The sequence below is a fragment of the Sminthopsis crassicaudata genome, chromosome 1, assembly GCF_048593235.1.
Source record: "Sminthopsis crassicaudata isolate SCR6 chromosome 1, ASM4859323v1, whole genome shotgun sequence".
NCBI lineage: Eukaryota > Metazoa > Chordata > Mammalia > Dasyuromorphia > Dasyuridae > Sminthopsis > Sminthopsis crassicaudata.
In genome coordinates this window covers 577,171,167-577,185,603 of record NC_133617.1, presented here as the reverse complement: position 1 = coordinate 577,185,603, position 14,437 = coordinate 577,171,167, and the positions used below count along the sequence as shown (strand labels likewise).

General features: G+C 37.9%; 1 protein-coding gene across 4 annotated transcripts in view; it reads left to right on the top strand.

Moving 5' to 3' along the window:
• MRPS27 (mitochondrial ribosomal protein S27) overlaps nt 1-14,437 on the top strand; it is a 113,701-nt gene that overhangs the window by 26,281 nt on the left and 72,983 nt on the right. For all 4 annotated transcript variants that reach the window (XM_074282236.1, XM_074282237.1, XM_074282240.1 and 1 more), the window contains 2 exons: nt 2,116-2,186; nt 5,925-5,983. In XM_074282236.1, coding sequence (XP_074138337.1) covers nt 2,116-2,186; nt 5,925-5,983 — 130 coding nt within the window. The remainder of the gene's footprint in view (nt 1-2,115; nt 2,187-5,924; nt 5,984-14,437) is intronic.

Sequence of the window (14,437 nt, the reverse complement as noted above, 5' to 3'; positions counted from 1 at the left end):
ATTCCCATCACAGTCATACTTCTTGAAAAAAAGATATTCTAGACCTGATACCTCATTTTCATTTCCTCATAATCTGACGCCATTTCCCATCTTTCTGCGGAAGTCATTCCCTTATTTATTGTACATTTCCTCTTCATTGCCAAATCCCTTGAGGACTTTTTGGTTTTATTTTTTCAGATCTCATTTGCCTCAGCCACTCTGTAGCATTAGTTACTGACCTCCTTTGGCTTCAGAGACTGTCCACACTGTCCTGATTCTTCCTCTCTGATGACCTGTTCTCTCTCTATTTGGTTGGTCCTTTTTCTTTTCCCAAATCTTTAAAAGGTCCATTCTCTATTTGGAATCAAGAAGATGTGGTTTCAGATCATTTCTCTCATACTCATCAGCAGTGTGGATCATGGGCATGTTGCTTAATCTCTCTGGACTTCAGCTTCTGCATTTGGCCATTGGGGAAAATAAAACCACTTGTTCCTGTCTTATAGGGTTGCAAAGATAAAGTACATGAAGCCAACTTTAAAGTACTGCTTTTTTTTTCTTTCTTAAATCTGTCATCCTCATCATTATTTACATCCTTTTCCTTGTCAACTCATTCCCTCCCATAACTTTAGGGATCTTTTCTACCCACATCATTACCAAATCTTTTAAGATCCAGGCCCACATGTCCATCTGTCTACAAGGCACCCATTCTCATCTGGATATTCTTTCTGAAGCTTGAATGAAACACACCTAAAACCAAAGATTTCTCCCTAAGCCTGTTTCTCCTGATTTCTTTGTTTCTCTGGGACACCAATTTCCCATGTCTGAAGCCTTTATACTGTTTCTTATTCACCTCCCATATCATTATCAATATCAAAAAAGTCCTCCCAGTTTAGCCTCCCCTCTCCCCACTCTCAGATAACTTTGGGCCATCCCTCTTAACTCCATTCTTGGAATACTGCCATGGCTTCCCATTAGAGGCAACTGTCATGCTGGTGCTCCCTTAGTTTGGGTTCTACTTGGGGATGAAATAAGGCACTTGAAAACCATTGAACTATTAGCACAAAGAGGTTCACTTTGCCCTAACACAGCAAGAATATTTAACTAAGTACCTACTCTGGATGTCTCTTCCCCATCTCCATGGAAACATGTCTGGTCATCCAGGCAAGACATGGTGATAGACATAGGGACTTATGTGATCTTCAGAAAGTCACTGGGTTAGAGCAAAGACTTTTTTATTTTTCTTAGAGAAAACTAAACCTCATGGAAAGAAGAAAAGAGGAGAGATTTTGGCCTGTTTTATGTGATTGATAGAAGCCACTGAAAAAAAAGCTGGTTAAGCTATACCTTGCAAAAGAACACTGGGAAATGAGAGTGGACCACAAAATAGCATTCACACTCTTTCTGTTGTTGTTTGCTTGCATTTTTGTTTTTCTTCCCAGGCTATTTTTACCTTTCTAAATCTGATTTTTCTTGTGCAAAAAGAGAACTGTATAAATATGTATACATATATTGCATTTAACATATACATGTTTAACATGTATGGGACTGCCTGCTATTTAGGGGAAGGGGTGGGGGGAAGAAGGAGAAAAGTTGGAACAGAAGTTTTGCAAGGGTCAATGTTGAAAAATTACCCATGTATATGTTCTGTCAATAAAAAGCTATAATAAAAAAAAAGAAAAGAAAAGAAAACCTGGTTAATATTAGTTTTCATTACCCTAATAAATTTCCCCATCTTTATTCTCTTCCCCTTTTTCCCAGTCAGTTAATCAATAAACATTTTTAAGTGTCTGCTCTGTGCTGGGCAGTGTCCACATTTGCCTTATTTGAATGTAATCACTCCCTTGCCCCAAACTCTGTATTCTTATATTCAATGCCCTCAATAATTTGGTACCAGCTGGATGGTACAATGGATAGAGGGCTGGAATCTGGAAAACCTGCATTCAAATCTGACCTCAGATTGTTATTACCTGAGTGTGTCCAGGGAAGGTCACCATCTCTCACTGGCAAAATGAAGCTAATAACATTCTCCTCAAAAGTTGTTGGGAGGATCACATGAAGTAAAATATGGAAAAGGTTTTTGCAAGCTTTAAGAGAGAATCTAAATTTTAACTAAATTGAATTTTTGTGTTTTCACAGCTGACCTGGCCTCCTTAATGGATAGAACATATGAGAAAAAACTGCCTGTCAGTTCTTTGACAATTTCACGGGTAGGATTTTTTTTTTTTTTTAACTTAAAAGCTATTCCTAATGTAAATGACTCAGTGTAAATGAAGGGCAATATAGCTCCTTGAAAAAAAGACAGATGATTTCAGGCAAGTACTAGCCATGTGACTCTAGGCAAGTATCTGAACACAGGGTTCTCTGACTCCAGGCCTGGTGCTCTGTCCACTTCAAGTCCCTTAATCTCTCAGGGCCCCAGGCAATTCTGCAAACTGCTGAGAAGGTGGTAAGGAGCAAACTTAGGAGAAGTTTCTTCATGGGAGCCCTCTTTAACAGCAAAATCTTAACCCCAGTCTAAAGAACTTAATTAAACAAATAAAAAGTGGTAGGAGAACCATTATGGAGAATTTACTAGTTCTGGAGTCAGAAAGCTTGGCTTCATAGCCAGGCTCTGCTACTTATCACTTGTGTGTGTGACTTTGGGCTAGTCTCTTAGCTTTTCTTAACTTCCCTTTTCCCCTTTTATAAAATGAGAGAATTTTTACTAGATATTCCTGACGCCTCTAAATTTGATGATGTAGAAGATGCATTTTTTTTTAAAGATTATGACTCATAGGAATGGCAGTAATGTCATGATTTATTCTTTTAAAATTTTTCCTAAACTCTGGTTTTTATAAAATATGGGTTTTTAAAAATTGTTTATATCCCTTAGGAAAAAAACAATTTTTGTAAGTGGAAAGGACTGTAAAAATGAAAATCTGCATTCTTAAATTATTCAGAATAATTCTTGAAAACTAATTTCTCTTCTTCAGTCTTTTCCCTCTTTGACTCATCTTTCACAAGGAACAGGAAGGAAAAACACATTTATTAAGCTGGGTGGCAGAAAAATTAGTGTGCCAAGCCTGATGTCAGGAAGACTCATCTTCCTAAGTTCAAATTCAGCCTCAGACACTTACGAGCTGTGTGACCTTGGGCAGATCACTTCATCTTGTCTGCCTCAGTTTCCTCATCTGTTGAATGAGCAGCAGAAGAAAATGGCAAACCCCTCTAGTATCTTTGCCAAAAAGATCCAAAATGAGGTCAGAGTGAGTTGAGTATGAATGAAAAATGACATTTTATTTTTAAAGCACCTATGATGTGCCAGACAGGGTACTAAGTAAGGACTTTACAAATTTTTTCTCGTTTGAGCCTTACAACAACCCTGGGAGGTAGGCACTATTATTATCCCCATTTTACAGTTGAGGAAACTGAGGCAGACAAAGGTTAAATGACTTGCCTAAGGTCTCATAGCTAGCATGTGTTTGAGGTTGGAACTCGGGTCTTCTTGATTTCAGGTTTAACACTATCCATCACACCACTAGGTGACCAGTTAGTATTCCTAAAACAAGGCTGACCATGACACTTTCTAGCTCAAAACTCCTGGTTGCCTCCAGGATAAAATACAAGTTTTTTTGCTTGGCCCTTAAAGTCTTTCATTATTTGTCCTCACCTTTAATCTTTTAAATTTATTTCATCTCTCCTGCTCCCTTTTCTATGCTCTGGTCTGTTAGAAGATGAAACACTGAGTTCATAAAATAGCTATCTCCATTCCTTCAAACTCCAGCAAGAATTCTCCTGCTCCCCCTCCCCAGCCAGACTCTCATGCCAGGAATCCCCTCCTCCTCACTCCTGCAGTTCAGTTGCTTCCTTCCAGGTACCATGTAGGCACTCTTCCTGTCAAAATCCTTCCTTGTCCACTTAGTTATTGGTACTGTCTCCCTCTTCAACCTTCCTTGTATATGCGTATCTGCATACATGAGAATGTAATCTCCTTAAGAGTAGGAATTTTTTTATTTTTGTCTTTGGAGACCCATTATCTGCCAGCACTTTGTCTTGAATCAGTAGTAAATGCTTACTAAATGTTTGCTAAATTGAATGGGACTTAAAGTGTACCTAAGTAGGAATTCAAAGACCCTAGGCCTGGTTTTATTTGTGCTGTGATCTTGTTATGTAATTTCAGAAATCCTTTAGATTTTCTGGGGCTGCACATAATGATTCCTGCTACAATGAGATGCTAAATGGAAGAGCACTTTGCAAATTAAACCTTTCATACACTCGCAAAATGGAATCAAGGTTCTTAACCTGGGGATGGGAGCTTTTTTTTTTTTTTTTTTTTTTTTAAGAAAAATATGTGATAATTATATTTTAGTATATTTTTTTTATAATTCTATGTTTTGAGTTATTTAAAACAGTTCATTTCTATCTAAGAAGGGGTTCAGAGGTATCCTCAAATTGCCAAAAGAGTTGGTCATATAACAGAGATTCAAAAAGATCTAATAAAAGGGGAAAAAAGGAAAAATGTGGTTCCTTTGCACTTTTCTCCTTAATGCTTCCTGTGAATTCTTGATCTAGCAGGGAAACAGTCTGGATAGTCTTAGAGAATATCAGAGACAAGAAGGGATTTCAGGGACCTTCTACTCACTTCTTGCCAGTCGTTGGAAGGGAGAAGACAAGTGAGTTAGTCCATGATGTCCCTAATGCTACTGGGAAAACTCTCCTTTTCTCACTCACCTACTTCCCAACTCCTGGCTCTTTCTGGCTTGCATAATTTTTTCATGAGCATCTCCTACTGACCCTGATCCTCTTGTTCCATGTTCCTTTCTAGAAATCTACACTAAAGGGCACTTTACAGACCTTTTGGCAAAGCAGCCTAGAAGCCATAGATGGCCCTTCTGATCCTAGTGTGAGAAATGATGGGAGAACAATGCTCTGTTTCCACAGATGTCATGATGTGGTTATAAAGATAGCAAATTGGAGGGAGAGTCAAATCAGTGACCTATTCTTAGTCAGCACAAGTGCTTATAGTCACAAAATAATTTATTCAAACAGAAAATCAGGATGAAGGAAAGGGTTAAAACATCTTCTAACAATCATCTTTTGAGTCAATGAACTGGCTATAAACATAAAGTTTTTGATGGGAGGCTCAGGCCTAAAACTGGCTAAAATCAATGGGCACCAATGAAAGGATATAAGCTTTTTATAAGCACCCATGCTTAAAGAACCTCTTGTATATTAACTGACATACCGAGAGGATGGGATTAGTTGCCATCTTTGAACATGGTAGGGAATCATATTAAGGAGTGACATGTGAGACTTCTTTAAGGTCTCCTCCTTAGAGGAGAAGGTGGAGGGAAGGAAGAAGAGGTAGATTGGGGCAGGATTCCAAGATTTAATTGTTGGCTTTGACATTTGTGAATGTGTGGGTAAACTATGGAGTATATTAAAAAGTTTAAACTGCTTCACTTATCCTGAGTCTGTTTAATTCGCTGCATCTTTTTTGAGGTTCAGAATGTTATTTCTCACACCATGGTTGGGCCCACCTGAGATTTTTTTTGTTGTTGTTGTTTTTAAAACATTCTTAAACATAATTAGCAACCATGAACTAGTAAATCAATAAAACATAATGATGTGAATAGAACATAATAAGTCGTTTTTCAGTCAGGTCCAACTCTTCTTGATCTCTGGTTGGGATTTTCTTGACAAAGTTACTAGAGTGGTTGCCATTTCCTTTTCCAGCCTATTTTACAGATGAGGAAACTGAGGTAAGCAGGATTTAGTGATTGACCCAGAGTCACACAACTAGTAAGTGTTTGAGGCCAGATTTGAATTCAGCTCTCCCTAACTCCATTCCATGGCTGATGCTCTCTCCTAATGCTTCCCAGGGCTTTTCCAGTACAAGTGTTTATTATCTTTAAAGCAAATGTCAATCTGTCCTCACCTGAAGTTTCCGTTTTTTCCCTTTTCAGTTTGTGGACAACATTTCATCCCGAGAAGAGGTAGACCATGCTGAATATTACCTTTACAAGTAAGTTTTCTTTTTCCTCCATTTATATACCTGAGCTGATCATGAGGCTCATTTGTCTCTAAGCTGCTGGTGCTTTGTCAAGTGATGTTAATCCTTTCAAGTATTGGGCTAACCACTGTGTTTGGTGAAAGGCCCTATCTCCCAGCATGGCCTTTTGGCTACTCCATTCCTCAAGTTTCTTTTACTATCAAAAATATGTTTAAAATATACCTTGTCAGATGAGGAGGATTATGCCTTTCCTAGGAAAGGACAGTAATGAGGATAAGCTCATTTACTATTCCTTTTGTCAAACCCAATCACTGTTTTTTTTTCTTTTTTTGGCTCTGGATTACTAAGGCTCCAACTCTTATATACCTGACTAAATTATCCTTCATTATTGAGCTATAGTATAAGCAGTTTTATTTATAGGCAATGCTCCAAGCAATTCAGGCAAGGATGCTAAAGAAACACATTAATGGATGCTTGGGGGTTGGCAATTATCTTGTTCTGGGGGAATTTTTAAAGTTATTTTGTAATATTCTCTCTAAAACGTAATGTTCTAATTTTTCCCCTCTTCCCTCCCCCTCCCCCAGATGGCAGGTTGACCAATGCATGTTAAATATGTTAAAGTATAAATTCGATACAATATATGTATACATGTCCATACAGTTATTGCTGTACAAAAAGAATCAGACTTTGAAACAGTGTACAATTAGCCTGTGAAGGAAATCAAAATGCAAGCGGACAAAAATAGAGGGATTGGGAATTCTATGTAGTGGTTCATAATCATCTCCCAGAGTTCTTTTGCTGGGTGTAGCTGGTTCAGTTCATCACTGCTCTATTGGAACTGATTTGGTTCATCTCATTGTTGAAGAGAGCCACGTCCATCAGAATTGATCATCATAGAGTATTGTTGTTGAAGTATACAACGATCTCCTTGTGCTGCTCATTTCACTCAGCATCAGTTGATGTAAGTCTCTCCAGGCCTTTCTGAAATCATCCTGCTGATCATTTCTTACAGAACAATAATATTCATATACCACAATTTATTCAGCCATTCTCCAATTGATGGGCATCCACTCAGTTTCCAGTTTCTGGCCACTACAAAAAGGGCTGCTACAAACATTCTTGCACATGTGGGTCCCTTTCTCTTCTTTAAAATCTCTTTGGGATATAAGCCCAATAGTAACACTGCTGGATCAAAGGGTATGTATGCACAATGTGATAACTTTTTGAGCATAGGAACTCAAAATCTTAGAAAAATGAATGTTGAGGGTGTAGTGAATAGAGCATCAGCCTTGAATTCAGGAGGACCCAAGTTCAAATCTGGTCTCAGACACTTAACACTTCCTAGCTGTGTGACCTTGGGCAAGTCACTTAACCCCAATTGCCTCTGGGGGGGGGGGAATGAATGTTGAAACCTATCGTTTCGTGTAAATAGAAAAATAAAATACAATTGAAATTTTTTAAAATGTTGTATTCTAAACTATAAGTAGTAATGAAGATATTTTATCACAAATACTAGCTATGTATTCTGAAAAATAACAGCAACCCTGGAGTCAGGAAGGTCTGAGTTCAAATATGGCCTCAGATACTTGATACTCTAGCAGTGTGTTCTTGGCCTCGTCACTTAACTCCAATTGCCTAGCAAAAACAAACAGGGAAAGAGGCATATAATACATACCCCACTTTCATTAAATAAATAAATAAATCTAGGAATATGTCTGTGTGGAGTAAGACAGATGAGAAAGGGAGGAAGGGAGAGGGACAAACGAGAAAGAGAGAAGGGGGAACAGAGGACAGAGAGAGAGAGATGCAGGGAAGAAGAAAGGAAGAGGGAGGGAGTCAGGGAGAAAAACTGGTAAAATATACAAGATCTTCGACTTTTTCTCCCTCCTTCCTTTTACTTATTCTTCCTTTCTCTTTCTTCCTTACATCTTTCCTTCCTCTCTAAATTTCACTTTTCCCTCCACTCCTTTGCTGCCCTCTATCCTAGTCTACCTGTTTCTTTCTCCTTTATCTATGTGTATGTGATTCTCTTTGTTTATGTGTGTTATGTATGATTCTTTGTCTTTTTTTTTTTTTTTTTTTTCATCTTCTACCCAGATTTGGACATAATCCAGAATTAAAATAAGCATACATTTTATTAAAAGTTGTATTTTAAAACAATTCTTATTGTTAATATTTAAGGTATATTAACAGACTGCCCTGTGTTTTCCTTCTTAACAAAAAATATTAAATTACATTGCTTTTTATATTTGTGTCCCTTTCTTTTTTTTACCACCTTCCATTATAATTGACTCATAATTAGAAAAGTTCTGTAAGAAATAAATTTAAGTGGCTTTTTACACAATTGAAGAAACTGAGGCATATTTAGGATAAAGCTTATGCATTATTCATAAGAACCTAGTCTGTCTAACCCACACTGAGCTTTGGGAACTTAATCTTTTTAAGGCCAGTTTGAGAGTCATTCATTTTATGCTGTGTAATTTGTGCTAATTGGAATTTTTCCTTTTCAGTTTGTATGAATGACATTTCTTGCCATTCTCTTGAGTCCAGTAGTCTTTCCACTAGAATGTGCTCCTGCTATGTGTATGAAGATATAAACCCTAAGGCGTGTACTTATTGTTCATTTCTAGGAGATAAAACCATATACCACCAATAAAATTGCAGCATCTGTAAAAGCAGTTATCTTCATGGTCTTCACTGTGTAGAACAAGCCTTAATAATTCCAGGATTAGTGCTTAGTTACCCCATTAGTGGGATGCAATCTCGAGCTATAAAAATTCCTTTTTACACATGATATCCTCATTCAAAGCTCTGATGTTAGAAAATTTCATTTTAAAAGGCTTGATTTGAGCTCTCAGATCATTTCAGCAGTTTGTAGATGCATGAAATTAAACTTGCTTCCTTCACTATCAAATTGTCATTAATAGATGGATATTTGTCTCACTTGAAGAAGCAGTGAGAGAGGTACACCTGGCATGTGTCTTTGCATATGTGTCATCCATGTTACCTACCTCTCTTTTTAAAAAATTAGCAACTTTCTGCTTTTTAGCAAATAAAGTGATAGTAAAGCCCTCTTTGGCAGCCTTGTTGTGATGTGGAGTTGCCCTTGGGTTGTCAAAGGCTAAACGTGTACACAGAGACAGTCTCAGGCAGATCGGACCAAGTGGGGAGAGTTTTGTTCCCTGGCTACCCAACTGATGACGTATTTCTCCTCCAAGTACCAATTTAATGTAATTAGAGTGGTCACATCAGAAGGCTTGGCCAGTAGGAATGACTTTTTGGCCATGAGAGTTTATTAAAGGTGGAGGATTACCTTACTCTGATGATGAAGGAAGTCATGATTCTTTTCAAACAAAAAGTAAGCAAATGGGCAGTTATATGATGAAGGCTGGCCTCAGAAAGGGTTAAGATCACACATCTGAGGGAAAGACAATAGGTGTGGACTATCACTTATTCTGACTAATTAGTTATTGGTTTTGTTGAACTTATTTTCTTTGTTATATGAAATAACCCAGTGGGTGGAGAAATGAGGGAAGGAAAACAAACATTTATCAAGCACCTACTATGTATCAGACACTATGCTCAGATACCAATATCTTCTTATTTGATCCTCACCACAATTCTGTAAGACAGGTGCTATTTTATAGATGAAGAAATTGAGGCAGATAGAGGGTGATTTGTCCAGGGTCACATGATCATTAATTTATCTACAGCTGAATTTAAATTCTTATCTTTCCGACTCTGAGCCCAGTGTTGTAGTCACTGTTTTTCCTAGCTGCCTCTAAATAAAGGTGATATAGCAAAAAAAGAAAACAATAAAATTAAAAAAGATTAAAAGATAAAATAGAAAGCAAGCTACCTTATGATATATGAATGCTATGAAATACTATTGTTCTATTAGAAACAATCCGCTGGATGACTTTTAGAGAGGCCTGGAGAGACCTACATGAACAGATGCTGAGTGAAATGAGCAGAACCATTATGGCAATAAGACTAATATACAATGACCAACTCTGATGACCAACTCTGATGGATGTGGCTCTTTTCAGCTATGAGAGGATTCAGACCAGTCTCAATGATCTTGTGATAAAGAGAGCCATCTGCACACTGACTATGGGAACTGAGGGTAGACCACAGCATTTTCACTTTTTTTGTTGTTTGCTTGCATTTTGTTATTTCTCTTTTTTTTTCCCTTTTTGATCTGATTTTTCTTGTGCAGCATACTAATTGTGAAAATATGTATAAAAGAATTGTACATGGTTAATATATATTGGATTATTTGCCTTCTAGGGGAGGGGTGGAGAAAGGGAGAGAGAAAAAATTTGGAACATAAGGTTATACAATAGTGAATGTTGAAAATTATGCATATATTTTGAAAATTTAAAAAAAAAACTATTGTTTTTTTTTGTTTTTTTAAAGAAAGAAAGAAAAGAAGCTACCAAAGGTGCCTGCTTTTTTTATAATGGAATAGCCACTGTGCAGAGCACTGTGGGCTAGTATGCTTTGGAGGGCAGTATTAGTTGTTTTATTTTTCATCAGACCACAGTCCCATTGGTTGTCAGGGCACACAGAATGCTACCCATTAGCATGGCATGCCATGGAACAAAAATAAACACTGTGCATCAGTGTTATATCTGCTCACCACATTAGCCCATTACAGCCTTAGGCTGGGCTCTTCATTAATGCTGACCTGGCAGACACCAGGCAACACTGTTAGAGACTGTAGGCTGGGCACTAGCCACGGGCGTGAGGCAGATGGCGGCCCTGATGGCCCTGGAGCCCAATGGAGGTTGCTGGCAGAGGACCAAAAAGGGCCTGCAGAAATTGCTTCATTTTTAAATAAATCAAACTACCCCCGCCTCCATTCCAAGGAGGAGAAGGAAGGCCTTACTGCTGCCCATGCCCAAAGGGAGAGGGGGCAGGAGAGAGGTTTGTTAAGCACTAACTGCAGCACAAACCACTGCTATGGGAGCCATTCTTCTCTGCAGCCCCCTAGACTGTCTTTTGTTGGATGAAAGGAAATCTTAAAATGTTTCTGTCAGCGCGTTGTTCTCATTACAATTCTCATTATATCCAAGTATTTTTAAGGGAAGAATAAGAGCCTAGGGGTAGAGAAATGACGCTAATGATGGTTTCTTTTCTTTCTCTTTAAAAAATACTTTAATGTTGCATACTTCATATAGTTTTGTTTGTTGATTCCCAGCCCTAGTGTAAAACTGACTACCATTTTAGAGAGAGAACTATCAGGCTGTAAGGAGGTTTGTGAGTCACCTGGGGACCCACAGCAACATGGTAGTAAGCGTTAAGACTTGCTGTCGCCATCCTTGGCAGATCTACCCTATCCAAGTCTTGCCTCATGTTTTATTTATATCTTATACAGTCATATCCATGGGTTGCCACTCCACTTAAAATGTGGGGACCAGGAGAGACTGGCAGGAGGGAAGGCTCTCCTGCTTCCAATTATATTCTCTACTTGGCTTTGATTCACTCATTTCACCTGTGATTACACATTTTATATGAATAAAACATTTTCCTCTTCCTTTATTATTGTAATACTCCTAGCCTTTGTTATAATAAATATATTAGAGATTTTTTCTACTTTTGTCTTGGGACAACGTAGGGATAGGCATAAAAAACCCTAAGGCAAGGTTTTTTGGGTAGGTCAGTAAATGCCCACTATGTGCCTTATATCCCAGCTTCTTAGAGTGTGGTTTGTATGTGGTCTCATAACTCATAATGTGGTAGTCACAAAATTATGATTTATTGTTAGCAAATGTTTGATTTGTTTACCTGTTTTATATGCCTGTGTACCTGGGGTCATGTAAAATTTTTTGTGATGAAAAGAGGTCAAGAGTGGATGATAATAATAATAATAAAAGGACATCTTCAGCCAGACCTATAGATATGTGAAATGGAAGCTTTTGGAAATGGGACAATTTCCACTGAGTCTCATAAGTCCAATCCCAAATTGTGATTAGAAACCTGAACCTCTGGCTTCAGGTCTGCTGGCTCGTGAGAAAAAGACCACTGTGCCATTCTTTCATCCCCAAGTTATAATAATCAGTTCTTCAATTTTTCCCAGAGGAACAAAATAATAGAATTCAAGAAAGGGTTACTTAAATATTTAATCCTAATGAAACCTCCTGTTATCAGGTAACTAGGAGACACTACCATAGATTGACACAAAGGTTAATTGAACACAGGGAAACCTGGGGGATTTAAAGAGATTACATATATTCCTGAAAAAAATGCATTACTGCAAACCACCACCAGCTTGCTTCATATGAGCCTCCTGATTGTGGAGACCTGAGACCTCACTGATGTACTAAGATGGCCTTTAATTAGGAGCCTCCTTCTTCCTCCCTGCCTGCCTTCCTTCTGTCTGTCACCTAGAGTTATCTCCTCCTGTGCAGAAGGCAGCTGCTTGTTCCTTCCTGTGCAAAATGAGCTTTTAAGCTGAGCATCATTTGTGTTTTTTTCCTGTCTTTTCCTTTGCCTTCTTTTGTTAAAGGTTTAGATTCCTCCTCCATAAAGTGAGAGTTGGAATAATCCTTCTCCCAAGTACCTTCCTGCTATAATAACTTTGTGATCATGATAAAACGGGCTATTTGTTTGTCTTGTATCTCTTAAACATGGATATGCAATGCGTGTGTATTTTTTCAGTAAATAAGTTAAACACAATAGCGTTCACTACTCCTAACTCATTCAGTAAGTGTTTGTGAGGAGTCCACCATGTGCTGGGCACCATTGGCCGCTGGGCGTCCGGTGTTGGACTCAGACGAGGAAGCCCTGCCTGCAGATCCTGCCCTAGGCCCTCACTGGGCAAGGCTATTACCGCTGCCTGTCCCAGGTCCCTCATCTGTATTGGGAGGACATTAATTGCTTTAGGGTTGTTTTCAGAGTTGTTTGAGATCATTTTTGTAAAGTGCTATTTTGGTAAAGTTTCCTCCATAAATGCAGGCTGTTATTACCTAGGTTATAAGGTGGTGCAGTTTTTAGAATTCAAACGTGACCTCAGAGATTTAGTAGCCATCTGACCCTAACCAAATCACTTAACCCCTGTGATAAGAATAATGCCTATCTTTCAGAGTTGTAACGATAAAATGAGATGGATGCAAACCTTAAAGTGATACATAAATGCCCACTATTTTTGTTTGTCATTGTTGTTATTCCAAGTCCAGTATTCCCTCTGTCTATTGTCTACCTCATAGGAAAGGGAATAAAATTAAAATGTGACAATGTTTCCTTTTGTTAGCATCTCTGGCAGAGAGTTTGTCATCAAGAACATGGAAATTACGGGTTAAAATGAGAGGAATGGTATTACTTATAGGTTTTATTAATTCCACATGGCCTCCTGCCGGCCAAGTGAAAAAGGAACTAAAGCATTGTTAAATCAGTATGGTCATCTTATCTGTGCCTAATTCTTCTCTTTGAACATAAAGGTTTCCTTCTCATCACACTTAGCCCATTTCTAGATATGTAAGTCACAAGGACATTTCATTATGTCTAGACCAATTATAATGAATCCTTTAGGGTGCAGCAATAATTCTCTTGGCTTTTGAAATTATCAATAGTGGAGACAAAGAAACCTAGTAAAATGCTGCCCAAATACCTTTATTGAAAGTTCTTTTAAAAAAAAAAAAGTTTCACATGAGAGGTAGTAGTAGTAGTAGGCAAAAAAGATTGATTTTTCAATCATTATTTGTGAGCCACACAGGGTCACAAGACAGGACAGATGTTGGAGTTACTGTTTTCTATCAACATCTCAAAACCAAAAACCCAGAAAAAAGACATTTGTGTGTCTGATAGAGAGTAATCTAAACCAATTCCACAAGATGAAAACAGTAACAAGAAGATAAAAAGCTTGTAAATCAACATTTGAGAACCGTAATACTGTTCCGCAGGCCAGCATCAGAGAATAAGCAATCTCACAGATCTGTGCTTTATTATGCAACTATGGGAGTCCCTGCTTTCCACAGCAAGTGACTAAGACTGAGTATCTTTCTCCTTCATCTTATAACAATCAACCAACATTGCTTCTTTCTAACCCTTCTCCCCCAAGGAAAAGAAAAGGAAGTTTGATAACTACCTGGTGGGTATATTTTAAAAGAGCTTTAAGAAAAAAAAAAAATAGATTGGACCAGATTGCCTTGGGGTTTTTCTAATTCCAGTATTCTTTGATGGTATGATAGGAAAAAAAAAATCATCCTATTTGATTGGTGCCACAGAGAGTTGGAGTCACCCAATTTTACAATCTTTTTTTTTTTTTTTAATATTATCCCTTATATTCATTTTTCCAAATTATCTCCCCTCCCTCCACTCCCTCCCCCCGATGACAGGCAATCCCATACATTTTACATGTGTTACAATAAAACCTAGATACAATATATGTGTGTAAATCCCATTTTCTTGTTGCACATTAAGTATTAGATTCCGAAGGTATAAGTAACCTGGGTAGATAGACAG